General features: G+C 38.5%; 1 protein-coding gene across 6 annotated transcripts in view; it reads right to left on the bottom strand.

Moving 5' to 3' along the window:
* LRP1B (LDL receptor related protein 1B) overlaps positions 1-14,096 on the bottom strand; it is a 1,041,366-nt gene that overhangs the window by 171,808 nt on the left and 855,462 nt on the right. For all 6 annotated transcript variants that reach the window (XM_067472799.1, XM_067472815.1, XM_067472824.1 and 3 more), the window contains exons 33-40: positions 12,370-12,510; positions 10,319-10,444; positions 7,112-7,243; positions 4,768-4,902; positions 3,108-3,237; positions 1,613-1,739; positions 1,339-1,490; positions 918-1,042 (exon numbers count right to left, since the gene is read on the bottom strand). In XM_067472799.1, coding sequence (XP_067328900.1) covers positions 918-1,042; positions 1,339-1,490; positions 1,613-1,739; positions 3,108-3,237; positions 4,768-4,902; positions 7,112-7,243; positions 10,319-10,444; positions 12,370-12,510 — 1,068 coding nt within the window. The remainder of the gene's footprint in view (positions 1-917; positions 1,043-1,338; positions 1,491-1,612; positions 1,740-3,107; positions 3,238-4,767; positions 4,903-7,111; positions 7,244-10,318; positions 10,445-12,369; positions 12,511-14,096) is intronic.

Genomic DNA, 14,096 nt, shown 5'->3' with positions numbered 1-14,096 from the left:
CAAACAATTCGAATTTTTGGGCATCTCCCTGCCTGCTGTGTTCTTTAATTTTCTTGCCATACTTTTACCAATTTTATTGTATTGCAAAATAATAATGATAATGATAATGATAATAAATGAAATTCATAATTACACCAGTCCTAAAACAATGATCACATTCTCAGACCATTTTCATCTGTTCAGACATTTCCATCATGCTTCCAGAGATATTCATTCTCTTTTTTTCTTATGTGTGTATTATGTACAGAAAATATGGAACTTTCATTACCCATATGTTATTGTTATAAGAGATGATAGGTAGGACAGATGTTCATGGACCTCAACTAATTAACTGGGTTCTTAGTTCCATAGGTAGCTCTATGATTCATTTCAAACATGATGAATAAAAAACAGTACATTTGCACATTCATGTACATTAAGTAATTTGTCTTTGATGTTGGCCTGAATACAGTGAAGCCAGCCTATTAGTTAACTTCCTCCTAACTTTGAATTAAATATATAAACATATTTCTAGTATTTTAGTTTTTTAAAATAAAATATTGGAGTGAGTTTTTAAAGTAATGTACCTTCTATTTTTTCATACCTAATAACAGTAAATAATTAGAGATATAATGGACCACTATATCTGCAAGGGTTTTGGTTCTTTTGGAAATAAAAAAAATGCAGATGATCACAGTTTCTATTAGGAAAGGATGGTGACACAAATGCACACACTTCATTGTGTCCACATTCTCATGACTCTCATTTAATAATATGGGGCATGGCAATCCATGGCAGATGGACATCACAGATCCAGAGCCCATTGATCCAGAGGGACCATTGTAATCGCTTTCAAATAATATAGTGGCCACTTTGCTTTCATGCAGGCCACCAAATAAATATATGTTAAATATTTACATTGTTTCGCAGAGGTTTACCTTTCTCACGGATTCTGTTGAAGACCTTCACTTCCTTCAGGTTTACTCCCAAGCCTGTTCTCATGGACGTAGCCTCTGTGGCATCATTTTTGTTGCCTCGTCTGATGGAACCATTTGCATGAGCTCTGCCAAAAAAATATTGGAGATATCTGACCCACAATTCTAAACTAATTAAAATCAAGTCATTAATTAAAATGCAGGCGACATCTGGATTAACAGAAGGTGAAGAAGCACACTTTTTCTTTGTGACATTGATGTGGTTTAGCTTTGAATATCCAAAGTGCCTTTTCCCTGGAAATTACATGGCTTTGTGGGATCCTTTCTGTGACCTTGCTAAAGAATAGCTAATCCTACAAGGGTGAAGCATCTGGCACAGAAATCACATTTTGAGGCTCAAATGCTTATAGAAAAAATAAATTACCTGTCAGACCAGTAGATGTAAGCCCCAAAGACTGCAACTGAAAAAATATCCACATTGCTCCCTGACAAAACAATCTCCCGATTCCTTCCACTTTCAAGGTCAATTCTTTCTATCTTGTCCATTCGAGCATCACACCAATATAATTTATTTTCCTAAGGATCAATTCAAAAGCAAACTGATAATTGTTTGGTCAGAATGTATAGGAATTTTTGTTATGAAATAGTTGTTTCAGTATGATATATAATTTATGACCTCAGAAGACAGAAAAACAAACCTCAAAGTCCACTGAAATTCCATTAGGCCATGTAACCCCAGTTCCAACAAGAACACTCTTTTCAGATCCATCTAAATGTGCTTTTCCTATGCAGGGTGACTGGCCCCATTCTGTCCAAAATAAATACCTAGAATATGGGGAAAATATGATTAGATCATAAGGTTTTGAAACCAGTGGATCACACAATGCTTATTATGAGCAGAAGGAATCCAGATCTGGCCACCATGGTACAGGCATGTAGTTGGGGGGGGGGGCTGAGGGGCTTCACCCCCCCCCCCCGAAATTTTCATGGTGGTTCGCAAAAAGGCCTTACTGGTGCATTATTTAAACTGTTATGTTTATTCATATCATGATCTGATCACTCTACTCAATATATCCCATATGCATGGGGGTATTTGGGTTATGATACAAAAGGTTTCCTAGGCTAGACCCTCTTTCACTCAGACTCGCCCCCCCCCCGAAATTCAGCCCCCCTGAACTCTCCCCCTGAAAAAATTCAGCCCCCCCCCCCCCGAAACGAAATCCTGGCTACGGGCCTGCCGTAGTAGATGCCTTAGTTACATCCTGTCTGGATTATTGTAATGCTATTGAAGAGTGCTTGGAAACTTCAGCTGGTCCAAAGAGTTGCAGCCAGGTTGCTAAGTAGAGCTGGCTATAGGGAGCAGACAATCCCCCTGTTGAAGTAGCTCCACTGGCTGCCAGTCTGTTTCTAGGCACAATTCAAAGTGCTGGTTAAGACTTTTAAAGCCCTAGTCAGTTTACGTCCAGGCTAGTTGGCCAACCACATCCTGTTGTCTGATCATGTCAGCGAGTGCTGTGGTTTTAGCTTTGAATATGTTTTTATGGATTTTAACTGTGAAAATTTTAATACCATTAATATTTAATTCTGTTTAAATGTTTGCATTTTTGCAGATTTTAAATTATACTGAAAAGCTTTGGTCTCCTTGTGGAGAAAAATAGTGAGGTATAAATAAACGCAACAATAATAATAATATTCATGGAGATGTCCATTATGGATATTTTCATCATCACCTCCTTAATGCAGACTATGATGTAAGAGGCAGGAGTTTGCTAGAGGAGGTAAAAATGGCTTGTGCTGAAAATGATAAGTGAGAATAATGAATTTACAAAGAATTCATCAGTGGTAGTATACAAAACATCTCCGGATTGCTTTTCAAATTATTTTATAATTGTTGACAGATTCTTGAATATCACAAATGTGCATTAGTACTACATTATTCATAAAGACTTTTGTTAGTGTATTAATTAGCTAATAAATAATAATTGATACAGGCTGTCCCTGTATTATTCTGTAAATAAACTATCTTTCCAAATTGAGAATGGACTAGTGAATATAATAAGGCTTCAAAAAATAGCATAGGAGTGAGAATTATGAAGCCCTTGACACATTGTTGGGCAACAGCTTTCAGCAATCCTAGTCAGCATTCTGTTCAATAGATTTGATCAATTGCATGCATACTAATTATTATGTTACCCTTTTTCTGGGTGTACTGCTATAGCTCTTGGCTGGTCCAGACCTTGAGAAATAACAACATATCGAAAGGAGCCATTGAGCCTGGCAACTTCAATAAAGTTGAAGCCATGATCAGTCCAAAATATATTACCTGGAAAAAAAGCAAATTGTTATTTTTCTTGATTTGTAACAGTTCAGTGGTACCATGCTTGTTTGAAAATTTTGCCCAACAGTGCTCATTTTCTTTCTCCATTGAAAGACAAGTATTTTCTTTTTTGAAAACAGCCTCTGTTCTAGTCAACATGATCTTTTCAAATTTGATGATAATTTAATAATATAGTTATTTTCATAACTAAACCAAAAATGGAGACAATAAAAACTGCAAAGCAAACTGAAAGATGTAAACTTTCTTATTACTGAAGGCAAGGCTACATGTGTGAAAAATCTAAGTCATGTCTAAAGATGCAATTACATGGGCCACTGACAATGGAACCAGGCTGGAGTGGCAGTACTCCAGGCCAGCCCTAAGGGTGGATACACTGCTTTTTTTCTGTCCCACTGTGGCATTGCAATGGAGTCCAGACTGTCCAGAGGATCTACACCTGGTTCATTCCTGCTGGATGGCCATCCTTACCTGTGTTGTTCTGGCTTATGTAAACAATTCAGAGATGTGAGATAGAAAGGAAGGTAGTGATTCCTTTCTCTGAATCACACAGGCATGTTTGCTTATATGGGGGAAGGCAACCAGGGATGTCCAGGAGCTCTTTGGAGATCTGTGGCCACAGCTTTGTTGGCAACAATACAGCACAGGTAAGTGACACTATCTTTTCCCATGCTGTAAATCAGAACCAGCTCAACTACCCTGAAGTGCAAGGCGGCCATGGAGATTCAGGGAAGCTCCAAAACATTTTCTGACTTTCTCTAATGCGGGGCACAACTGTGTTAGGTGCCTATGCCCCATGAAGTAAATTCCATGGAACTATTTCCCCCCACTACAGGGTATAGTTCTCATTTCAATATGCCCTAACTTGTAAATAGAAGGGAGGCAGGAAGGGACAAATGACTCAACTTTTAAAAGGTGGTGTCTAGTGATGAAGTTCAATAAAGCTTATGCTATTTTATTGCTTATTTGATCTTAAAGGTACTACTAGGAATGGAAGTAATATTTAAAAATGTTCAGAGAATGGTTGAATAACATTTTTTTAATTGTTACAAAGGCCTAATGAGAAAAATCCTGGGTTAATGCAAATCTTTGCTGTTCAAGACTTATTCTGCACAAAATTTTATGTTTATTTTGTGCGGAAAAGAGCATTTTCTTTACAGGGAACAGATTTTTTGGATGAAAATATTTCAACACATAATTATTCATTCCAGTTCAGAAAATTGTGGAATTAGGGATCTTTTTGAACATGGTTGATTTGCAAGGAATATAGAAATATGGTTTTCCACAAAGAATATGCTCTTTTTTGTGAAAATTTCTTTTCTGTGAAAATTTCTGTACATGAAATTTGTACAGAAGAAACTCTGAATTTCCTTGACAATTTTCCATTTGAAAAGTGAGGGATTTTCAAAGACTTTGAAGTAGCAGGAACAATAATGTTGACATTCTTCATTGTTACATGATCCCTTTAATCTTCTCATAAAGTATTTAAAATCTTTAAAATTAAATAACTTTTTGTACCCGCAATCCAGTCCACTGCAATGCCTTCCACTCTTCCCAAACCATTTGTAATGATATCTTCTTTCCAGGTCTGATCCCTTCTAGCTCTACTTATTTTGTTGAATCCCATGTCTGTCCAATAGATTGTATCATTTCCTATAAAACAAAAATTATATTATCACAGAAAATAACAAAGCTGAAATATAATACAACAATTTGCTTCAAAGAATCTTGTCTCATCCTGTTTTAAAGTCATCATGAAATACATACGGATCCTTTTACACATTTTTGTTGCAACCTTCCCCCAGAGAACTGAAATGATACCAAAAGCAGATTTAAAATATGGCTTGATTTCAAGACCTTGGATTTGCCTTGGAATTTATGCTGGGAGAACATGGGTTTCACATTAAATACATAAATAATATCACAATATGAACCAAGAAGCCATCTCATAAGGTCTACTTACATGCAAAATTTGTCAGCTCTAGACTACTAAGTATCTCAGCCCCTGGCATGTGGGGAGGGGTGGTCAGTCAGATGGGCCACATCAGAGCTGGCAAGGTTCCTAAGAACATGTATTGCCAGATGTCTACAAAAGCATGTGAACAAATCCTGAATTGGGGGGTATCAAATGTGCATACCAAATTCTGACACTGTATAAGTTGAGAACAGATGTTGGTGCCAAAAATTGATTTTGTCATGACTTGTGGACATATCCAACTCCATTTCACTGTGAACCACTCATCCCTCTAAGTTGCTTGCACCAGCCTGTTTGTCTAAGGAAGCAGGAAGGTAGACAAAAGACAAGAAATCAGAAGCCCCTTCAACCAAATGTTCTTCAACATTACTGGTGTTTCTTTGTTCTCCATTGAGACTGATTTCCCCATAACACTGTGATGGCTGAAGAGGCTGTTGATTTCTTACCTTTTACCCACCACCTCTGTTCCACTACACACACCTCCTCCTTGGTTTCCCACTGCCAGTCACTTATTTTTCCCTCCTCCTCCCAAACTTCTCTGAGGAAGCAAGCTCTTCAGTCAAATATTCCTCAGTACCACTGATGTTTCCATGTTTTTTTCAGAGTCTTGTCCACCAAATTACTGTTAAACAGTAGGCTTGGGTAACTACGGAAAAATTTGGTTCTAAACTCGTTTTGTTTTTAGGGGGGCCTTGCATTTCGGTTTTTTTAATAATTCCAAAATTTTCCTTTTAAAATTTTTGAAATATACGAAATTTCGTATAATTACGAATCAATTCGTTATTGGCGGATGCGATTGCGCAATATGCTAAAAAAACCTCCAAATGGGACAGGGGGAACTTCTGAAACTTCCCTCTCCCTCTGTTGTTGACTGTTGGTGTGATAAAACAAACAACAACTATAAAACTTGCACCAGACATGCGAAAATAATTACGAAATAATTACGAAATAATTACAAAATAATTACAAAATAATTATGAAATAAATTGAAAAAATTGTTTCGAATCTAATTTACTCCTCACACTATTCCTGCATGGCTCAATATTGGATCGTAAGCTAATTTAAATACGAATTAATAACGAATTACGAAATTAACGAACAAAACCGCCCAAGCCTATTAAACAGCTGTACATAGTTGAAAGCAGTCCAAAGTCATGAAGGTGGGTTCCTCAGTGTCAGACCTCTCATGCTGCTGGTCTGTTTTCCCCCGACTCAGATGCTGGGTTAAAAAAAAGCCTTCCTCTTCATCTTTGTCCTCAGCACAAGACATGACAGTTTTCCATTCAGATGAACCTCCTCCCTGATGGTGTGGCTCAAGAAGCTGATGATTTTATTGCCCTTTGCTTCCCTTCCTCAGCCACAGACAACCTGCTGCTTCATTAGAGAAGTTTGAGGGGAGGAGCCTCTTGAGCCAAAAGTTTCTCAGCACTGCTGGTGCTCACCATTTGAAAGGGTCTCCACTCAGACTACCACTGTGATAGCAGGTTATGCCTGCCTGCTTTGGCTCCACCATTTGCAGTTGGTTGCATATCTTTTCAGAAAAGTCTGAGAGGACAAGGCAAGCAATCTGAATTCAGACAACCACAGGCAGGTGGTGAAGAGTCAATTGGGAAGAGCCTATCATAGAAGAAGCACTTACCCCGTCAACTCTATTTGTCAGGGAAGGTTATTACAGAGGAGCTGCCACCACTGTCATTCTCCTGCCCAGACATTCAAAAAGGCCAAAGGTGACAATGAGACACACAGATTTATCATTTCTACCTCTGAGTAAGTCGATTACTCCTTTTGGGATCAATTTTTGACATACATGTCTGACTTATACATTTTTATACACTGTATATATGATTAAAATGCATGTAAAAAGGACAAATATTTGTATTTATTCACCTGCATGAAAATCTATACCAACAGCAAAAGAAGTTCCAGATATCGGCATTAATGCATCTGTTTTATCATTTGGATCAAGGGGAACTCCTCTAATTCCTTCATGAACAGAATACATGAGGAATGATTCTATGCCTGAAGAAAACATACACAGAAACATGAAAAATTGCTTAAACAGTCACCATGTGAAATTACAAATACAAAAACTGTTGCTTGGGGCAAGAACAATAAAACATCAGAGACACAATCAGACATGTAGCGATGAGCCAGCTAAAGAGATACAGGAAAAGATGAGGAAAGCAATGAGCTGCATTAGATCCAGGGGGCTCTTTTATGTCCTGCATCTAACTTATTAAGGGGTGCATGAATTACCAAACAGTAAACTAAAAACAAAAGAGCCTACAAATCCATTTCTGGGCCAAAAAAGTTGCATTTCTTATGTTAAAACTGTATGAAGAAGCTTTACAACCAATTTAAAAGGCAAATTATTGCTTCTAAGAGCACTAGATCTCCCCTTCTTGGCCAGAAAAGGGTTGGTTAAGGAATCCTTCAGAAGTTGAGGGTGACAAAAAGATCTTCAGTGAACCACATGCAGACCTAAAGCTGCACTTTGCCGACTTCTACTTTAAAGCATGAAAATAAACTCCTGGAGAGGGGATTGAGAATGTTTTTCAGATGACAAGAATGTAATTTTATGTGTTTTTATTTGCTATTAAAAGTATTGCACAACTCAGAACAGCACAGAACCCTGACTGTTGTCTCAGGTTGCTGGATAAAGAAGATGACAAAGCTAAAGTATAGAAGCACTCACACCACTATGGAATTTATCAGCAGTAGACAGTATTACTTATTATATGGGTTGTTTTATTCTAGCCTTACAGTAGGTCTAAATATACCCTAAATACACTTGATGCCTTCTGATCTTGGAAGCTGAGGATGGTCAGCTCTGGTTAGTACTTTAGTGGAGAGTCAGGTATTGTAGGCTGCATTTCAAAGGAAGGAACTGGTAAAACCACCCACAGGATTTGTTGAAGAAGAAAACCTTTTGAGATTTATGGGTTCACCAAAAATCAACAGGCAAATTGAAGGCACATATACATATAGCTTTATAGTCCAGTTTCAGCAGCAGTGAAGTAGTTTTGAACTCCTGTTTTGGTGTTAAAAAACCCAGAAAAATAACCAGCTAATTATCTTGTTTACTAAATGAGGAAATTCCTGACATCTTTTTGCTACATACAAAGATAAGTTATTCTAAATAAATATTACTTAGTATTTAAGGATGTCTAGGATCTGTTACCCACTGCCTTGCAAATATGATGATTTGTTAACCCAGGAAATTGTTGTCACAAATCATGTCATGCTTTGTAATGAGTAACTTCCAAGATGTGGCCAGGTCACAGTTTATTCTTATTAACCAATAAAGTGAAACACTGTCTGAACATTTATCAAGTATGAGTTTTTTGTGATAATGGCTAAAATAAAATCCATTTTCCAAAGACTAATTAATTACTTGGTGAATGCAATCTACAGACTAAGTAGATCAATATACATATCAATAAAACATAGCATTGATGGTAAAGTCAAGCTCAGCAAATGTAAGGGGGAATCTAGTTGTTATAGTTATCCCGGGTGTTATGAATGCAGTCATCCCTCCACATTTGCGGCTTTGACATTTACATATTTGATTATTCATAGATTTGATTAGAAATGTTTTCTTTAGGAATTACTAGGGGCCCATCCAGATTAAGACCCATAACACAGGAGCTCCCGCAGTTTTTCCTGAGGAGTCCAAACAACATCTCAAGTAAAACTTTGATCCATTCAAAACTAAGCAAATACAAAAATTTAAAAAACAATTACCGGATATACTCGAATATAAGCCGAGTTTTTCAGCCCCTTTTAGGGGGCTGAAAATGCCCCCCTCGGCTTATATTTGGGTGAAGGAGAAAAAGCTGAGGAAAAAAGGCTCTGACGCTGGCTGGTGGAATCCCTGGACTTGTCTTCGCCCCCACAGCTTCCTCTTTTGCTGAATCTGCGGAGAAGCTGCCTGCAGGGCAAGTGAAGGGGAAACGGAGGCATGCACCTCACTCCCTGCACGTCTTGCCACGCGCACACGCATGTCTCCATTTCTTTCCCATTCAAATCACATACAGCCTTTCTTCCTGCTTGTCTTGCTGTGTGCCTGCAAGGAAGAGAGGCTGCATGCGCGTGGAATGGGGAAGAAATGGAGGCGTGTGTGCGCGCATGGCAAGACATGCAAGGAGAGAGATGCACACCTCAGTTTCTCCCCCCATTCGCCATGCACATGCCCTCTGCTCTCCGCATAGCAACCCAGCTGGGTTGCTGTTCGGAGAGCAAGACAGGTTGCGCACAGAGTGAATGGGGGAGAAACGGAGGCGTGCACCTCCCTCCCTGCATGCCTCCATTTCTTCCCCATTCAACGCGCATGCAGCCTCTCTTCCTTTCACGCACACAGCAAGACAAGCAGGAAGAGAGGCTGCATGTGCATTGAATGGGGAAGAAATTGAGGTGTGCAGGGAATTAGGTTAATTTTAGTTTTGAAATTAACCAGTAGCGACTGCATTTCTCACCCTCAGCTTATACTTGAGTCAATATGTTTTCCCAGTTTTTTGTGGTAAAATTAGGTGCCTCGGCTTATATTTGGGTCAGCTTATACTTGAGTATATATGGTAAACAGCATTGTGTGTGTTAGGTTAAAAACACAGTGAAAATCTAATAAATACAATCAAAATGCCTTTCAAAACACCCCCAAAATCCCACCCACAAGCTCCCCAGTAACATGCCCCTTATCTTTTCCAAATGCCAGCAGAAAAAAGTATCAGCCTGCTTGCAGAAGGCCAGCAGGGATGAGCCCATCCTGGTTTCTCTTGGGAGGGAGTTCCAAAGTGTGGGAGAAGCCACCAAAAGGGCCCTCTCCTGTATTCTCACTAAACACACTTTAGCTTTTTAGGTCAAAACAACACTTTGAATTGTGCCCTAAAACTTGTCGGCAGCTAGTGGAGCTGCTGCAACAGAGGAGTTTTTCACTTCCTGTAGCTAGCCCCAGTTAGCAGTTTCAAAGTGCTAAAATTATATGCATTTTTCTTTTGAGGTATTTAATAGTGAATTTCTTAACAAAATAATCTTTGAGGGGTTTTTTTTTTTAAAAAAAAATTTTACCCAGTATTTTAAAAATCCAAATAATTGTACCTTGACATGACATCCGGTTTTTCCTAAGGTTGTAGCCTATTGTACACAAACATGTTCTAGTTAATTCTGAGGTTGGTAAACAGAGCTGGGAACATCCTCCATTATTGTGTTGACAGGAATTACTACCTATCACATAGGACAGAAGAAAGAAAACTGTAAAGCTTTGTAGATAATGACAAAATTTTGCATAAACTTCCACGATTTAAATTCTTATCTTGTAGATCATTCCAGAAGAACACAATTCCTGATGCACTCAATTGCTCTGTCTTTTCAGTGTTGTATATATCCCACATCTTAATCTCTATTTTGTCTAATAAGTTTGGGTAAAGAAAAGAAAAAGATCTACATTTGCCGTTGCAGATTTTACTAAGGTATCATTCCAATAAAGTTACCCAAGAAAATTGTAAGTGAGCCCTGGTAGCAAATTCATATATTGCTGTTCTGTGCCTTCAGATAATTTCCAAATTATGGTGACCCTGTCACAGGGTTTACTTGGCAAGATTTGTTTAAAGGGAAGTTATCTTTGCCTTCCTCTGTGGGCAAATATGATTAAATTCATTGAGTGCCAGTGCCACTACCAGCATACCATTAGCAGTTGTCAACAGTAATTAACGAAGCCATACCCAAAATCTTCCAGGGCCAAAACTTCAACCTACTACAAAACTTTAAACAACTTTTGTTCCCATAGTTTCTTCTTTGTTTTAAAAATAATTTATTTTATCAAATGAGATCTTAAAATTGTGTATCTGTGATCTGTTAAAGTAAGGTGGACCTAGGAACACATGGTGGTTCCCAGTAAGCTTTTGCAGCTGGTTAGGGGAGCTCTGAAGTGGTCACCTGACATCCAAGTGACAATGACATCCTGGCACTTGACGGTTACTGATAGACCAGACTATCCATTCATTTAAGGGGGCAGGGGAGAACAGATGATTCTGGCTTTTCAACCACCACCCTCTCCCTGTTTAATTGTTCTGTTTTCTCACAATTTGGGTTGGTTGGCATGGTTTTTGGATCCAAGATAAAAAGTCACAGTGCAGATGGAGGGAACCCAATTGGGGGTTTGGCTTTGATGGGTACCACCAAAGTAGGGGCGGACACAGACCACACCAGGTATCTTGGGCCTGAGACAGACATGGTTGTGGTGCATTGTCTCAGGCAATATGACGGATAACCAGGATCAGGCAATTTATGAGATAAGGATAGCCAGCAGATGGGCTGACTGAGGACAGGATTCAGACCCATTGGAGGCCAACCCTTGTGAGATGTAACAAAATATAGTTGAAGCCTTTTAAACTCAAAATGGCATGTCTGCACTCGTGTATATGTGTACGAACAGGAGCCAACAGCCCCACATACATGGGAATTGCAGTGACAACTGTGCTTAAGTTTGACCTTGCTTCTTCAGTGTTCTGTCTGCAGTGAGCTCTCTTCTCTTTTAAAAGTAAAAGAACTTACCTGGCCTCCATTAGAGTGGTGCCAGAGCTGGCCTAGTGCTTAGAAATCCCACGGCAGGAGAGGGAGGAGGGAGGAGGAAAATCACTCTCCCCTCCCCTGCTGTCTTGGCAAGTCATTTCTACGTGCCAGGAGAGCTCTGGCACCACTCTAATGTAGGCCAGCTAAGTTCTTTTACTTTGAAAAGGGGGTTGGGGGCTTTTAGGGAGGGGGTTAGAGTGTCCGGTTGTTCTCCCAGAAAGTTCCTGGAGAACATCTGGACATCCATCTATGAAAGTGTGTGTGTGTGGATAGGGGTCCAGGAAAATTCACGTTTTTAAAATGTGAACGTTCCTGGGATAAAAGGCTGTGTGGAAGCGTCCTTAGTTCACCTATCCCATATATGCTTTTTACTGGTTTAATCAGGGCTAAGGATGGCAGGTTCTGATCCTCTTGCATTTGGTTACCAAAGGATACAGGAAGCCACAAAAGAGTGGAGGAACTTGAAAAAAAATTGCTTGCCATTTGTTGTGTCTGAAAGTGAATACCAACTTCCCATGGATTTCTGGATGCAATCCTGCTAGCACTAGGAATTCATAATCAAACATAATGCAGCATACCTTGCTGTGCTGCTTTGTCATATATTTTCATATGTACAACTCCTGATGTTTTGTTTCGTAGGACTGTAGGGTTCCTTCCATCCTTTTTATTGCAGGTACCTAACTGGCCCAGGTTTTGGTCTGCCCACCATAGTTTCCTATCTGTAAAAACAAAATTACAGTTTTAAGAAAACATTTTGGAAAAAAATAAGTAGCCATAATAAGTATTTTAAATATCTAAATGGAACTTGGCTATGTAAATCCTTTATGCTTGTAAAATGAAAAAAAAACTTAATGTAAAGTTGTCTACTTCTCACACAATATAGTTTCTTTTTGAATGTTTATAAATAATATAGTGTAGGCAGTGGATATCAAAAGACAATCTAGGACAATGCTAATAACACAAAATATTTCCATAACATCCCAAAGATCTTTCTTTACATTACTTTTCATATGAAAAGATAAAGAGTAGCCTAGCTTCTCTATTTTGAAGAAAACAAAAATGGCATTTTTTAATTCCTGTGCTGAGAATCACCTTTAAAAGTAAGTCCTTGTAGTAATTTTGAGAATATATGGGCAAAACATTAATCCAGGAATAGCAAATAATTCTTTTGGGGGCATTATTTTTGTCCAGAAAACATGCAGATAAAAATATTGAGGTATGAAAGTTTGTGTGGGCAGAGGGCTTGGAAAATTGGAAGATTAATAAAAGGCATTTAGTCTACATGCAATCAAAGTTTTCACTTCACCCACTCCTGGTGGTAAATTATTACATTGTGCTATTGCACAACAGGATTTCGGGATGGTTACATCGTTCTCCTTTATTATGAAAAAAATGACTATTTCTTAATGAAGAGTAATTAGTGATGCTGCACCAATACTGTGGAATAGATTGTACATTACCCAAGCATCACAAAAAGGCCTCTGTTAGAGCAGCACTGTCTCTAGCCATTAGTATGGTTTCTTAGTGGACAAGATAAACTATCTCACCAACCTCTGGCCAAATTCTTTATTTTCTCCAGCCAAATTTTGTGAGAGAGGGAGAAACCAAGAAGATTTCAAAGGATGGTTCTGTTTCAGCTGTTTCCCATAGTATAATTTGTATTTTGAAAATGCTAGCTTATTCTTAGAAAGGGAGGTCATTGCTAATACAGATGCCACATATTTAACATCATTTCCAAAGCAATCTTTAAGAAAATACTGCACTCTTTCTATAGCATCTTTCAACAGCAGTTTTCAGAGTGCCTTGCAAATAGTATGATATTTGGATATTTTAAAATATATGTAATCAAAATATAAACAGTGATACAATCAGAAGCAAAAGTCCCTTAGAACTAAAAGTTCATTACAACTATCTATTTATTTATTTGCTTCATTCATACCCCACTTTTCTCACTCCAATGGAGCGACTCAAGGCGGCTTACAACTCTGACAAGATTCAATGCTGTTTATAACATAACCATAAAACATATCCCATCAACTAAAACAATGAAAACAAATAAAACACATAGAATAATAACAGATTAAAAACTGATGTTGCTGGGGAGGAAATTCCACAGCCGGGGGGAGGGGGGGGCAACTTAGAAGGCCCTGTCTCCACAGCCATTTACTCACTTTCGATCTAAGTCTTACCTATAAAATCAGTGTGACTTATGAAGGACTGGACTGCGCCAAGGTTTTAAAAAGCCTGGAAGGCTCAAAATGTCCCCCATAGATTGCAACACAATTTAATTTTGAGATCAAAACTA

Source organism: Anolis sagrei, chromosome 1 (genome assembly GCF_037176765.1).
Source record: "Anolis sagrei isolate rAnoSag1 chromosome 1, rAnoSag1.mat, whole genome shotgun sequence".
NCBI classification, from domain to species: Eukaryota; Metazoa; Chordata; class Lepidosauria; order Squamata; family Dactyloidae; genus Anolis; species Anolis sagrei.
This window is presented reverse-complemented; position numbering and strand designations above follow the sequence as displayed.